This window comes from Falco peregrinus, chromosome 8 (genome assembly GCF_023634155.1).
Source record: "Falco peregrinus isolate bFalPer1 chromosome 8, bFalPer1.pri, whole genome shotgun sequence".
Taxonomy (NCBI): Eukaryota; Metazoa; Chordata; class Aves; order Falconiformes; family Falconidae; genus Falco; species Falco peregrinus.
In genome coordinates this window covers 46,579,541-46,593,502 of record NC_073728.1, presented here as the reverse complement: position 1 = coordinate 46,593,502, position 13,962 = coordinate 46,579,541, and the positions used below count along the sequence as shown (strand labels likewise).

Genomic DNA, 13,962 nt, shown 5'->3' with positions numbered 1-13,962 from the left:
TCCCACCATGTTTCTGTGATGGCAACCACGTCACAGTTTTCCTGCTGCGCAACGGCTTCCAGCTCCTCCCGTTTGATGCCCATTGTGCGTGCATTGGCATAGATGCACTTTGGTTGGGCTATTGATCCTGCCACCTTTTTGAGGGGAGAAGCCCTAATTCCTACTTGACCATTCTCAGGTGCTTCTGTGGTTTCTGACACATCAATAACCCTTGTGTCTTTGCTGCTGCATGGATCTCCATCCTCTGCCTCTGCTGAGACAGCAGACCAAAGGACACCTTGCTAGCACACCATCCGTCAAACACTGGCATGCTGCTCCTAATCTTATCTCTAGCGGGCCTGGTTTTATCCCTTTTCCCCTTCAAATCTAGTCTAAAGCTCTTTTGGTGAGCTCTGCTAACTCCTGGACAAAGATCGGGTTCTCCCTTTGAGACAGCTGTACCCCATCTGTCACCAGCAGGCCTGACGCTGTGTAGACAGACCCATGAACAACCCCCTCAAAATTCTGCCAATGAGACCAGGCTCAGAGCCACGTACCTGCTTTTCCTGTTTCTTGCCTCATTGTTCCCTGCAACTGGAAGGACGGAGGAGAACATTGCTCGTGCTTCTGATCTCTTAACTAGTTGTCCCAAGGCTCTGAAGTTTGTCGGCTCCCTAAGGGCTTCTTTTATGCACGCGGTGGGCTTGGCCGCTGTTGGTCCTGGCCCTGCCCAACTCCTGCCAGCTGCTGTCGTGCGGGGTTCGGGCTCCCAGACCAGTGGGTCTCTTGCCTCCCCCTGAGGTTCCCCCGGTTTGGGAAACCCCTGTGCACCACACCGGAGCGCTGCCCTGCCAATCCTGCCGGCACCAGAGCCGCTCAAGTCATCTCATCTTGCAGTACTCCGATATCATTGTTCATACCAGTCACATCTGAGTTGCAAAAACTGATCAGCACACAAAACCCACTTTCCCGATGAGTTTGTCCAGATTGAGTTTTACTTGACACCAGTTCATTAGTTCAGTTTATAGAAATGGTTGTGTCTGTGCAGTTCTCGCTAGTGCTCAGTGCATTTGTCACCGGGGGTAAAGTTAATCTCCTTCATCTAAATGTGGGCAGCTGCTTTGGGTCTGTCCTGCCTTTTGGGATACACGAAGCCATCTCTGGGACATGGTTGTATGCTCTGTGAACTAAGAGAGACTTGATACTGCGGCAGAAGGATGCTTTTAAATTCGGTCTGTCAGTGCTGCAAGAGGTATCTCTGAACCGCGTCAGTCTAGTTTCTCTAGTCCATCTTCATTCCCAATGTATTTTTAACTTTTTTCAAGAGATTGCTCATTATCGCTGATTACATTATTTGCTATTTTTTTGTCTCCTTTGATGCCTGTGCCAGTAGTGCTTATGTAAAGGGACTTGATGATACTGAATGGTAAGAATGAACAAATGCAGCGGGAATTCAATTGCTATTTTGCTGTCAAGCACAAGTGTTCTTTCTAAATCAAGTCTGACCACTTACTGTGTCAGTCAGCTATGTTGTTGGAGCCATAGAGAAACTGTTTCATTTACGTTTGATTTAAGGGGAATTTTTGTTTGCTTGAGGTGCTCTGTTTTATTTGGAAGTTTTAGAGATGTATGATTTCCAAGTGCTCTGCATGCTTTAAAACAAATTTGGCTGTAGTTGATCTTCATCTCAGCTGCAAAAATCCCATGTATTATGTGTACCTGTCAAATAACTGGCCAGCAGTACCCTATCCTCCCTACAGACAGGGAGTTTGAAGTTATTTGTCAAGTATCACACCCGAGTTATTGATGATGGGTTCTTTTCGGGTACTTTTAAAATTAAATTTCTTAAATATACAACCATCCACCTCAGCTGGTACATGCAATTTTAGAATTCATGATGTAGAGCACCTGGTAATTAATGACAGTTTAGAATATCTCATTGTAACATCATTTACAACTTGATTAATTAGTTGATACAGCTCTTCTTAAATTTCAGATTTTAAGAGGTTCTTGAGTGTTTTCCAGTAGTTTGACTGAGTCTTCCCATGGGTGCAGTAATGTGTTTCTGTGAATTTACAGCCATGTCTGCCAGTATTCTGAAGTCCTCTCTGCTGCCACCACATCTCTGCTTTGCTCTGACGTTCAACAAATAGTTTACTGGGAAGTTTGTGTGCTAATCTGGCAGAGAAAGTAATCCGCCAAAGCGAATAGCTTTCTTTTGGACAAGCATGCTGAAATGAAGTGTTGAGATTTGGAGACGCAGCAGTAGGACGGGCTGCGGCAGCCAACAGTTGGATTGTCTTAAACTGCCAAAGACCCTCAGTCAGGGAAGCACACACACTTCTTTCATAAAGGTTGGCAGTCCCAGTCGGGCAGTTTCTAAAGAAGAATTGCCATCAGTGAGGTATTCAGAAGAAAAATGACTGTTCAAAAATGACTGTGCAAAAAAGCAAAATTTCATTGTACCATGGTGGGGACACTCAATTATAAACTTCTTTGCCTCTCTGTATTCAGACAGAGCGGGGTTTCTGTGTGCTTGATTCATCACACTTGGCTTGAGAGAGAGCACAACATCTCCAGATATCGGAGAGGCTGATTTTGTAGTGCTTCAATGTCGCTTTTATTCAGCCCCTACTCAATAGAGCTTTGTGTTCTTCTTTCTCCTAGAGATTGTAACTGCTGCTGTGGAGGCAGAAACGATGTGGAAATATGGACCATAAAAAATATTGGCAAACTGGTGTTTCTCAAAAATATAACCCATGCTTAAAACAACAGCAAAATCTTTATTTGACTTTTAAATCATGGCATCTTATTGTCTTTTGATTTTTTTGAGCCTCTAAACAAAAGCGTAATATACTACAGCTTACTGTGAACTAGGAATTTAAGACATGGCAAATCTACAGGTCAAAAAACCCTGTGTTCAAAATAAAATCCCTTTCTGATAGGGCATTACAGAGAGTACAGCTGTTTGGTGGTGCGGTGCAGACAGGAGCTGTGCTGGAGACTGTAGCAAATGCTGTAACAGAAAGAAGGGAGAAAAGAGCCTTGGCTAGGCTGAGTGCAAGCTGCACAGCCTTGCAACGAGCTGAAGACTTACTGCAACTCCACCTCTTAGTATGTAGGTCTTTTCTACAAAGATTAGTGGAAAAGAAAGTTGAGGAGTGGGACACTACTGTTCCTGAAAGCTGGCAGAGTTTTCTATGTCTTGTTGATGCTGCACAGTCTTTCTCTCAACTTCAGTTTGTTTTCATCCAAATATATGCTGTTGCATCTGTTTACTTGGTTTTTCAGTGTTGGGAACACACCTATCTTCTCAACAGTGCACTGGGTTTTATCCTTTATAACTTGATTTGGAACTGGAGGGAGGAAGAAGCTGTGTGCTTTGCAATGGGAATTTGCTTTTTGGTCCCAAAATTAATAATGGGGTTGGTGAAAACCACAGTTTGAGTATATTGGCATGTGGTTGACAGTTTGTGGGACAGTAATGTATTCTGTGTGGGAACATCTGTCGTAGGGAATGGCTTGGGGAGGGGGAAAGCATGTGATATAGCTGCAGATGCTACTTCAAAATGACTTGTATATGAATGCACAGGATAGTTTAATTAAAGGGACAATGGAATTTCCCCAGCTTATAGAGAAAAGTTGATGGAGAAATCTGGTTCAGTGGTGTTACTGAGCATCTCCTGGCTTGTGATAATGCTTGTACTGAGGGGTTTTGCAGGTTGCTCTGTCTCTGAAAGGACAGTACTGAGTGTTCATCTCAGTTCACTTCGTGCTATTTTTACAGCTTTCTGTGTTCGAATGGCTCAGAATAACATGCTTGTCATTCACCTGTCAACTAAGAAATGTAACTTACTTCAGACTTCCTTCCCCTGAGAGTAGCTCCGATATGAGGAATATCTTCAATTACCAGAAAATTCTGTGCTGTCCCTTTCCTGTGTGCTCTTAAAAGACAGGTGTTTTCAAAAGATCCTCTGTTTCAACATGACCTAGTTAAGGATGCTTCTGTGCAGCAGGTCAAGGTTTTTGAGTAAAGTTTTTAGCATCACGAGATGCTATTCAAATTCTGGAGAACTGTGGATGCATTTTCAAGATCGCTGTACCAGCAAATGGAGGGCTGGAGGAACACCTGCCTGATACTGCAGTTTTTGAGTAGATAAAAAGTACATCAAGATGTTTAAGCCACATTTAAGCCAATGCATTCAAATACCGGTGTCCTGTTGCAGAGGTGTGCTCTGTGCAACACCGGCAAAGTGTTTTGAGCTTTGCAACACCTGTGCACTGCTTGCATAGGTGAATTGCTTGATGAGCTTCCCAAGTTCTTTTGGGTTGACATGCAGTAGGATATAGGAGTGTTTCAAGCAAAAGGGAGCATCCCTATGCTTATACAAATTGGAACACTTCATCATCACATGCATGGGAGCTGGATTGTTTTTTTTAATTGTGTGGTTGCTGCTGTTTCACTGGAGTGGGAATGGGCTTTTTAATTGTAACTTCAAGTGCTGCCAGTGATGCTCTGTATGTTTTACTGGAGAGAACTTAACCGAATCAGTGGTAACAATGATCTGTCTGTCCGGTTTGAATAACTATGAATTTCTGATCTGATGTGTTAAGACTTTATGGCTAGAGAAAGAACAGATGTCGTTAGTGGTTTCAAAATTGTTTGGAATTGAATGAAAGTGGACACTTTGTATTTCATGATGGGTTACCCTTCACTGTTGCGGGTGGGCAAGAAATTTTCTACAGAGGGAAGTAAAACCCAGTTCTAACAGTTTTGTTTTGTTTCCTCCCACCTCTGACACAGGTTGCCAACTTGGCCTGTTCCATCTCAAACAATGAAGAAGGTGTGAAATTGGTTCGCATGTCAGCCAGCCAACTTGAAGCTCTGTGTCCCCAGGTAATGAGGAGCCTAAGAAGAAAAGACATACTGTAATAAGCTGGGTAACTGGTCCTGCTTAGAGCATGTTCTGGCCTTTTTGTGGCTGTCTGTGGATTTGCTGCAGAACTTGGCTTTTTCCTTAATGCATGTAGAAAAGGAAGTGCAGTGTAGCATCAAGACTTAGAAACTTTAAAATGTGTGACAGAGTAATTAGTGATACAAATGGATCTTTTTTACATAATAGCTCTAATTTCATTTGGCCAGGATATTCGAGTAACGTGCAGGAACCTTCAGTGGTTATCTGTGCACATTCATGTTTCAGGAAGATGTCTTGTGAAGATGCTACCACTCCTCCTGTGCAGGCTGTGAGATGAATTATATTATTTTTTGCCTGAGTAGAATATAAATATGCCAAAAAATTTTCATGATACTAGGATCAGAGGAAGCTGGCTATGCATGAAGTGTTTGAACCTGGCTGAGACTACCTTTTAGTTAATAACTTTTTAATGGAAACAAGGAAATCATGTATATGTAAGCACTAGACTATCCTCTTCCATTTTGACAGCCCTGGTTTTTTAATTGTTAATAACTAGATACTTGGATGAACCCCTGAAGACTACAGTGCACTGCCAATTATTGTAATATACATCTTCTAAAGCAACAGGAAATTAAGATCTGAAACATCTAAGCAAGCTGTTGTTGGTGATGGGGAGCTAACGGAAAGTATGTACTCAAAAAAATTGGTCAAATGGCAGTTTATGAAATTAAAGTGTGTCATCTCAGGATTATTTGGAATTCATTCAGGTTTTCCCACATATATATTGGTCCTTTCAAAACCAGTCAAAATGAAGAGAGATACAGGTATGTTCACCTGTACCTGCCTCAGCAGGAGGGGAATTTTAAGGGAACAGGTGAAGATAGCATGGAGAGCAGGACTGGTTTAGGTTTTCTGTTACTTTTAAGTAACAGTGCTATTAAATAGGTGAAGATAACATTAAATATTATCTAGGAGGTCTTTTGTCATCCAGGGGTGGACTTCTGTGGTTCCCACACCAGCATCAGACCCTGGGTCTGGTGCATCAGCTATATTGGCTGTGAAGTTCTTTGCCTCCCACATCTGGGGCGAGTGGTGTGTATAGCTTGTTAAAACCAAAGGTCAATTTTTACAGTTGGAACAAAGCATGTGGAAAAAGCTTTTAAAAATACACCTTATCTAGTATAAGGGCTTGCTTGTCTCTAAAGTAGCTGACTAGGCTGGATGTGAATTTATTTATTTTTTTTTAGTTCTCTCCAAGAATATGGGTATCTAATGCATGTTGTTCCAAACAAATGCTGATGCTTTTGAAAATAATCATCTTAAGAAAGTGAGGTTTGTTTTTCTTTGAATCTAATGTTTCTGATAGTTGTCCAAGTCTGACGGGGGGTTATTTTCCCCTTTGCATTGCTCAAATTGTGTGTATTTCAGATTCTTCTATCTTTGCTTTTCCAACAACTGCCTCCTAATATAAATATACTCCTTTCTAAAATAAACACCACGATAGTCAACATGAAATAATTAACAAACTGTAGTCACCAAACTGCAGTCACATCTACTGAACTGCAGCCGTTAACCTTAGACTTCAGGGATTAAGGATAATATATTTAACACACATTGGAAGCTTTGATTATCTATAAATGGACAAGGGCTATAACCAATGGATTTTGGCTTTACAAAGGTCACATATCTGAACTTCCAAGTCTGCAGTTCAGATGCTCTTCTGCACAGTCTTGCTTTAATTTCAGGGGCGTCACCAGGAGATTAGTAAATGACACTATAGATGTTCATAGAACTTGAAGGAGTGCTTTTATATTACATTACATGTACTCTGGTTGATTCTTTAATGCTCTAAGAGTATTTAAACATGTTGTGAATCCTGAGAGATAATTAGGGGCACTTACCTAAACTGTTTTACAAATGGCATCTGTGTTTTCTCCTAACAGTACAGAAGTTTCTTTTATGCCAGTCTAAGTGATGCAGCACCCTTCTCAACTGTGTTACTGAATGGTCACCAAACTTCGATTATTCCGTATAATCCCTAATTGCTTCTAGATATAAAGAACAGCCTAGTGGGATTTTATTTCCTTCTTTAGGCAATTATCTGTTTATTTTGCAGTTTATTCCTAATGAGAGTCACAGCTGCTTCTTGAATCCTTTTAGGTGGCTCTGCTGAGCAAACATGTGAATTAGGCATAAAATACAGATCAAACCCAACATTATACGCTTTTTTTCTTGCCTTTTTTTTTTTCCGGCTTTGATGGTATTTTTCCAGGAAGATGCTCAATTTGGAATGAGTCAAGTCAATAAGTAATTACAATAGTGTCTGAAACTCAAGTGGATGTATCAGTATGACAGAGAAATACGATGTATGGAATTTAATTCAAGGTATTGCTGTGGTTGAAAGGATGAAAGTGAAATTTAATGCACTTGAGTCCCAGGTAACCTTAAATAGCTTAGCTGAGTAGAAGCCATTCAGGGAGTAGGGAACTCCTGGTTAAAGAATGATTTCTGCAGAAATCAATCTGTAGAGTTAATTATAAAAGCTGTATCTCAAATAGAGCAGTTACTCAGTCCCTTGCCATAACTAGACTTTTTGAGCTGGCAGCAGAAGTAAGGAACATGCAACACTTCAAGCTGGTTAGGGAAAACTTGGAAGTTTTGTTGGAGTGGACAAGAAGTCAGTCATTGCTGGTGTCACATAGAGGTTCAGATGTTCTCAGGTTTAAAATTTAATTATTTGAGGAAAAAGAAGATGCAGAAAATTTTTCATGTGAAAAGCCTCTACAAAAGCAAGCAATTAAATTTGCTTAGTGTGGCTGTGTTACTGGAAATCAGCTCTTCCTCAAGAGTAACATCATCCTTCCTGTTTGTAAGTCCCTAGCCAATTAACGCAGAAATTATTGTGAAGTTGAAGACTTAATGTGATATTTAGAGCTCCCTTTTGATGGTGCAGAAGGAACTGTTAGGAAGAGCTGTGCATGCTCCATAGTGCGGCTCCATAGCAGGGTGACTTGTGTTGGTCTGGGTTTACAGGGGAGGAATAAGGCAGCATTAGGGGGGTCTCTGCTGCTTTCTTCATAAAGCCTTGACTTACAAGCCTGCCCAGATTCTGTTTTTTGAGGGCACATGCTGCTGAAAGTCTGCACATCAAAGTGAAACAACTTTGTCCAGCATCTCACAGGAGTTACCTGCAGTTCTGCAGCTTCATGCCTTGCTAGGTGGTGGGGAAACAAGCCAGTCTATGGTGGCTTAAGATGAAGGAAAAAAAGTCTTCCATCACTACAGTTGAAATGTTTAAAAAAAAAAAAAAGAATGAAAGCTGAAGATGTCTTTCATAATGAAAATGGAAAAGTACTGCTGTGAAATGCTTGGAATAGTTGCCTGTGCTTCCACTTGCTTTGCAGAGCGCTGGGGGAGGTTTTCTTTGCCTTGCTAAACACAGAGCTTGCCAATGGTAAATTAGCGAGAGATTTTGTTTATCTCGACTCAAAAACCTGGATCCTTACTCGGAACTGTCTTCTGAGTTCTGTTTCCAAGACGTACTTGCTTTGGGAGCTTGCAAAAGCTGTTTTGTAACAGCATTTTGCATTAAAGATGTCTGAGAAGAGAGTTTAACCATAGGAATGTTTCTGATCATACAAGCTGTAGGTGTTTAGAAAGCAACAGTGAAAATGCCCCAGTACAGCTCTTGAAAGGAAAGAGTATTGCTCCAGCCTTTTGATGTGACAGTCTGCTGTCACTTGCAGCTGCTTTTACCAGTCATATGTTGACTTTCTCATTCTTTAAAGCCTCCTGAAGTTATAGACTTCTAACCAAATTGCAGTCAGGCTGAGAGTTTTTTGAAAATAATTGTGGATTAGAATTTCCATCAGGTTGGGTGTTCACTTCTGCCAGCAAAAGCTGGAGCCCCTTGCCCTTGAGACTGATCATCTTCTGGGAAGCAGGTTGCAGGAGCGGGGTAACCTGCACTTCCTTGGGGAGGGCATGCAGGACCTGCTCTCTCAACTTTAAGGTAGGGCTTGCTCTGAGCCAGGGCTGGTTACCTTCCTCCTCTGCTGCCCAAATCGCTCATCCCTCATTAGAAACATAGGGAGGGCACCGGGCAGCTTCTCTGCCTGTCCTCTCCTTGCTCCCTCTAAATCTACCATAGCACAAACAGCGTGTTTAGTTGCCCCCTGAACAGTAAAGTGAGTGTTGCCTGTCCACTATAATCCAGATAATTCTTGGATTAAATTCATTTTTAAAATAAAAATAAATTGACATAATTATAACATCATATTTAATAATTGCTGTTCCACATCCTTACATTCCAATTTTGAAATGCTTGAAAAGCAATTTGCTGCTTATAGATCTCTGATGAGGCAGGTGGTTACATACGCTGATCACACCTACTGACACAAACAGAAAAAATACCAAAGCATAAGGAAACCCCCGTAGAGGTTCCAAATAGCACAAAAACTTAAGGTGCAGCATCATAGAGAAACAAAAAACCCCTCCAATCCCCCCCTCCAAATCAACCAAACCCAAATGTGACCAGCAGACTTTCCTCTTTGAGTTCCCAGTTACTGTCAGCAACCTGGTGGCTGCTGGAGAAGAAGGTAACCTGATTTTTCTTGCGGTAAAGACTTAACATTGAACAAGTGGCCCTTTTTTTCTTCTCTTTGAAAGACTGTCAAATCTTTTGAATGTCCTAACTAGCAGTTCTATCTCCAGACTCTTTAATGACAGGTGCTTGAAGCATTTTATTGGCATTGACTAGAAATACTTGTATTAAAACCTTAACACATGGGTTGCAGCTTTGTGTCATGCAGGCTTGCTGTGAAGAAGAGCCAGCACAGGACAGGAGTGGCCATCAAAGAAACTATTAGAACCTCAAGCAGTTACTGATGCATAAAAAGAAGCAAAGTTAGGAGAAAGGGATTCAGTTCTGTAGAACAAGGTATGTTAGTGTGTAAGGACCCTATGTTTTCTTCAGAGGTGCAGTATTTACTGCGGAGTGCCATAGCAGAAAAGCTTCCAGAAAAGTCAGAGTCCCTGAAACCCCCAAAGCTTCAGCACTTGAAGTCAGTGAAATGCAAAATGAGGTAACAAAAATGGGCACCAAAACAAATGGCAGCAAAATTCTTGCAGCTTCTACGTTGACTGGTACAATAGTATCAGTCCTCAGCTACAAATGAAAATACTTTTTCCATGTATGGGGAAGTTGATAGGATAATTATCTATACACAATATGAAAACAGTAAATACTTCGACAGTATGTTGTTATTTAACCCCAGCCAGCAACCAAGCCCCACACAGCCGCTCGCTCGCTCCCCCCACAGCGGGATGGGGGAGAGAATCAGAATAGTAAAAGTGAGAAAACGTGTGGGTTGAGATAAAGACAGCTTAATAGATAAGGCAAAAGCTGTGCGCACAAGCAAAGCAAAATAAGGAGTTTGTTCATGACTCCCCCTCAGCAGGCAGGTGCTCAGCCATCCCCAGGCCAGCAGGGCTCCATCACACGTAGGTCGCTTGGGAAGACAAATACCATCATTCCATTTCCCCCCGTTCCTCCTCCTTCCCCCAGCTTTATATGCTGACCATGATGCCATACGGTGTGGAATAGCCCTTGGGCCAGCTGGGGTCAGCTGTCCCTGCTGCGCCCCCTCCCAGCTCCTGCTGCCCCCCCCCCCCCCCCCCCCCCCCCCTCGCTGCTGGGGTGGCTGTGGGGAGCAGAAGCAGCTTTGGCTCTGTGTGAGCGCTGCTCAGCGCTAAGACACCCCTGTGCTAACAGCGCTGTTCCCAGCACAGATCCCAAACACAGCCCCATACTAGCTACTGTGAAGAAAATTAACTCTGCCCCAGCCAAAACCAGCACACAGTAGTGTATGCTGAACTGGAAAAGGTCATGTTATTCCAGTAAAAGTGTGTATTTGTGGGTCATTATAGCACTGTAACAACAAGAGTAAGTATCTCTGCAGAGATGCCTGCGGTCACTCTCTGCGTAACTCGCAAGAAAGGAAAGTGCTCAAAAGTACCTTTTATACATCGGAACAAAGTATTGGAAATCAAAGCAAACTTTTCCTTCTTTTGGTGCATCAGCCTCCGTACACTTGCTGGTCACTGCCATTATAGCTAGCGAAAGTGCAAAAAAATCTTCTGTATGTTTTGCTTCCAGGCATTTCAGCTCATCAGAGTTTGCAGAGTGCTTTTTGCTGTATTGAACTACATAGAGGGTTAGCACACGTAGACATGTGGATGCAAACCTGGGGTTGGATGTAACTGGAAGCGACTGAAATGTCCTGCTTATGAACCTTTTCTTCCACTCAGAACAAAATGCAATTAGGAGTGAGGAAGGAGACGTGAGTAGGGTGAACACTGGAAGTAACTTTGACATCTGGCGTATGTAAAATTAAATTATGAGCAGCTTCTTACAAACTGCCAATAAGCAAGCTATGCTTTCTTTAGTACAGAAAAATACAGGCATTAAAATCCATGCGGGCAAGGAGAGAGTCCTGGCTGGGCTCAGCTGCTGTGGTGGCTTTGGTGGTAAGGTCATGAATCCATTTGTTGACCATTTGGAAAGCTGTGATCTGAGAATCGTATTTTTGCTTCTGCCTTACAGCTAGCCCTCTGTATCACAGGAGCGCTCCGTCAGCAGGAATAAAACAGAGCAAATAAGGGGCAGTGTGTGGTGCAATTACCACTTTTGGCGGGTTGAATAAGAGACTTCTTCCACTCAGCTTTGCACGGAGGTTGCTTTAAAAGGCAAAGCTGAGATCACTGCTTCTGCCCTTGCTCACTCTTGGATCTTCTTTCCAAAGCAAACTTGATCCTGTGGTGTGCTTGACGAGCGCCCTTTCACATACTCCAGAATAAAACTGGTTTTCACATCACAGCTGGGGCTTGATTTGTGTGTGTCCCTTTTTCCTCTGCCCCCGAGATGATAGCTGATGGATGGCTTCTTGGTTTATTAGCTTTTTTTTTTTTTTTTTTTTTTCCTTTTAAACAAATACAAAGTATCCTGGATTTGAAGGCCATGGAGCTACTTTCCAACTCATTACCCAGATGTCATAAGGAAGCTGGTAAATCAAGATCTTTATTTAAAAACAAAAACCAAGTGAGTTATTTAGGAATCACAGATGTTTTGGTTGTAAAGAAAAGTTGTATAGTGAAGAGAGAAGACTGGATGTTTGTTTTTGAAACTGAAAAAAACCTTGTTGTAGCACAGTAGCATCTGAAAACCAATGCTACAGGGAGCAGGGCGAAGTTAAACCAGCTGCAGAAAGAACAGTCTCCTGTGAAGAGCAAAAAGTCCTATCAAAAAGATGGAGACAAAAAATATAAAGTGCTTACAGCCACTGAAATGGAGAGTTACATGGCTTACAGACGTGTGCACTGAGACTATGTTAAGGTACGACAGGTAGGGTTTGCAATGCAAAATAAGTAGGTGATAGTTTTCTTCCCTCAAGTGATGTTTCTTCCTTGGGCCATGGCAGCCAAATTTTCAAAACTGTTCTTCGTGGGAACACCACCACGTAGGAGAGCTTTCTTCTAGCCTCTGTTGGTCTTTCAGATGGGGTGCTGTAAAGGTGAGGCTGGAAGCCATCATAAATTAAGCCTAAAAAAATTAATTCTGGGTGACCCAGTGGCTTTAATTTGCCCACAAGTATATCTAAGATGAAGGTGTTTTCTGTCCTGGACTAGCTAGCTGTGCTGTTTAAGAGAGCTTCTGGGCAAAGCAGCCACAGTCCTGTAACCCAGGCAGAAGTCACTCCTCAGGGAACCTGGGAGAGTCCTGTCCTGCAAAGGTACAAATATATAAATCCAGTCTGACACCTTTAGTTTCAATAGGGAAGATAAGCGAAAAAAAGCAGCAGCTTCTTCCCATGAAAGATATGAAAAGGAGATTTGAGGTACAGATTGAGACATCAATTGCAAGTCTTTTGAATCCTAAGCCTCTCCGATCTTGGGGCGTGCATTGCCAAGTCCTGGCTGCTGCTGCAGGAAGCTGCGAGGTGGAGGAGAGCAACTCCAAGTAACTCGCTAGAATCATGTTATCGAGCGTTGGGCTGTCTGACTTGAACACTGCAATTGCTACATGAAACAAAGCACCGATAAAAATAGTGTGGTTTCTTGCCATGCTTCATTTCCTTCTGGATAGTCTCAAAATGTCCCTGTTTGATTCTTTTCTTTGTACAACTTCAGTGAGTCATTGTGATCACAGTGCTTTGGCAGCATTTGGAAAAGCTCTGAAATACAGATTATTTCCCTGAAATTGCCAAATGTTTTACATGGAAGCAGCTGCATTTCAGGTAGTCTGGGCATCTTCATGCTATTTTTGAACTCTATATATTTATCTTCATATCTCTCTTTCTCCTTCCTGTAAGTTACTCATATTTTAAATTAATTTCCCAATGCTTCATGGTTTTTTTGAAAAGCAATAGTGTACTTTAATCAGTCCCTTCTCCCTCCTCCTCCAAGTGTTCATTTTTAGATAATAAAGGAATCATGGTCCTGCTGCATGCACAGACTATTTAAGATCCAGCATCCTTGTCCTTTTCCCATGTCTGTCTAAGCATCTGTTGGCAAATAAATCAGTCACTCTGTACTGGATACCAGGCATCATGTAAGAGAATATTGACTCGAACCGGTAATTTGCAGGGTTTTGTTGGTAATCCCTGGCACATTACCTCAAGCAGACATGTGAGACATGTCCGGGATAACTTGTCCACATAAATGCTGAGCTGTACATAGAGTGACGGGTTTTATCACCCCTGCTAAAACTGAATGTTGTGACCACTTTGCACGTGGAGATGGAGTATGTGCTGCAAAAAGGACTCCTGGGCTGTATCTGCTGTCTTGAATTTCTTCCTGAGCACACACATCCCTGTATGGGTTTCCTAAGCTGTAGTTTTTTGTCTTTAGCTCCACAGTGATAGTTGATAGCCTTCAATTTCCCCACCATGTTGTCCTCATCTCTGGCCCTGCTGGCTGCTTTCCAAATGCAAGACATGTCTGCTTGTAAGGGAGATTGTATAAAACTTGGACATTTTTTTTGAAATATATTTGCCTTGGCCATGTGTTT

General features: G+C 42.2%; 1 protein-coding gene across 2 annotated transcripts in view; it reads left to right on the top strand.

Moving 5' to 3' along the window:
• Positions 1-13,962, top strand: part of CTNNA1 (catenin alpha 1) — a 122,800-nt gene that overhangs the window by 83,815 nt on the left and 25,023 nt on the right. For both annotated transcript variants that reach the window (XM_055811816.1, XM_027779697.2), the window contains one exon: positions 4,784-4,876. In XM_055811816.1, the coding sequence (XP_055667791.1) occupies positions 4,784-4,876 (93 nt within the window). The remainder of the gene's footprint in view (positions 1-4,783; positions 4,877-13,962) is intronic.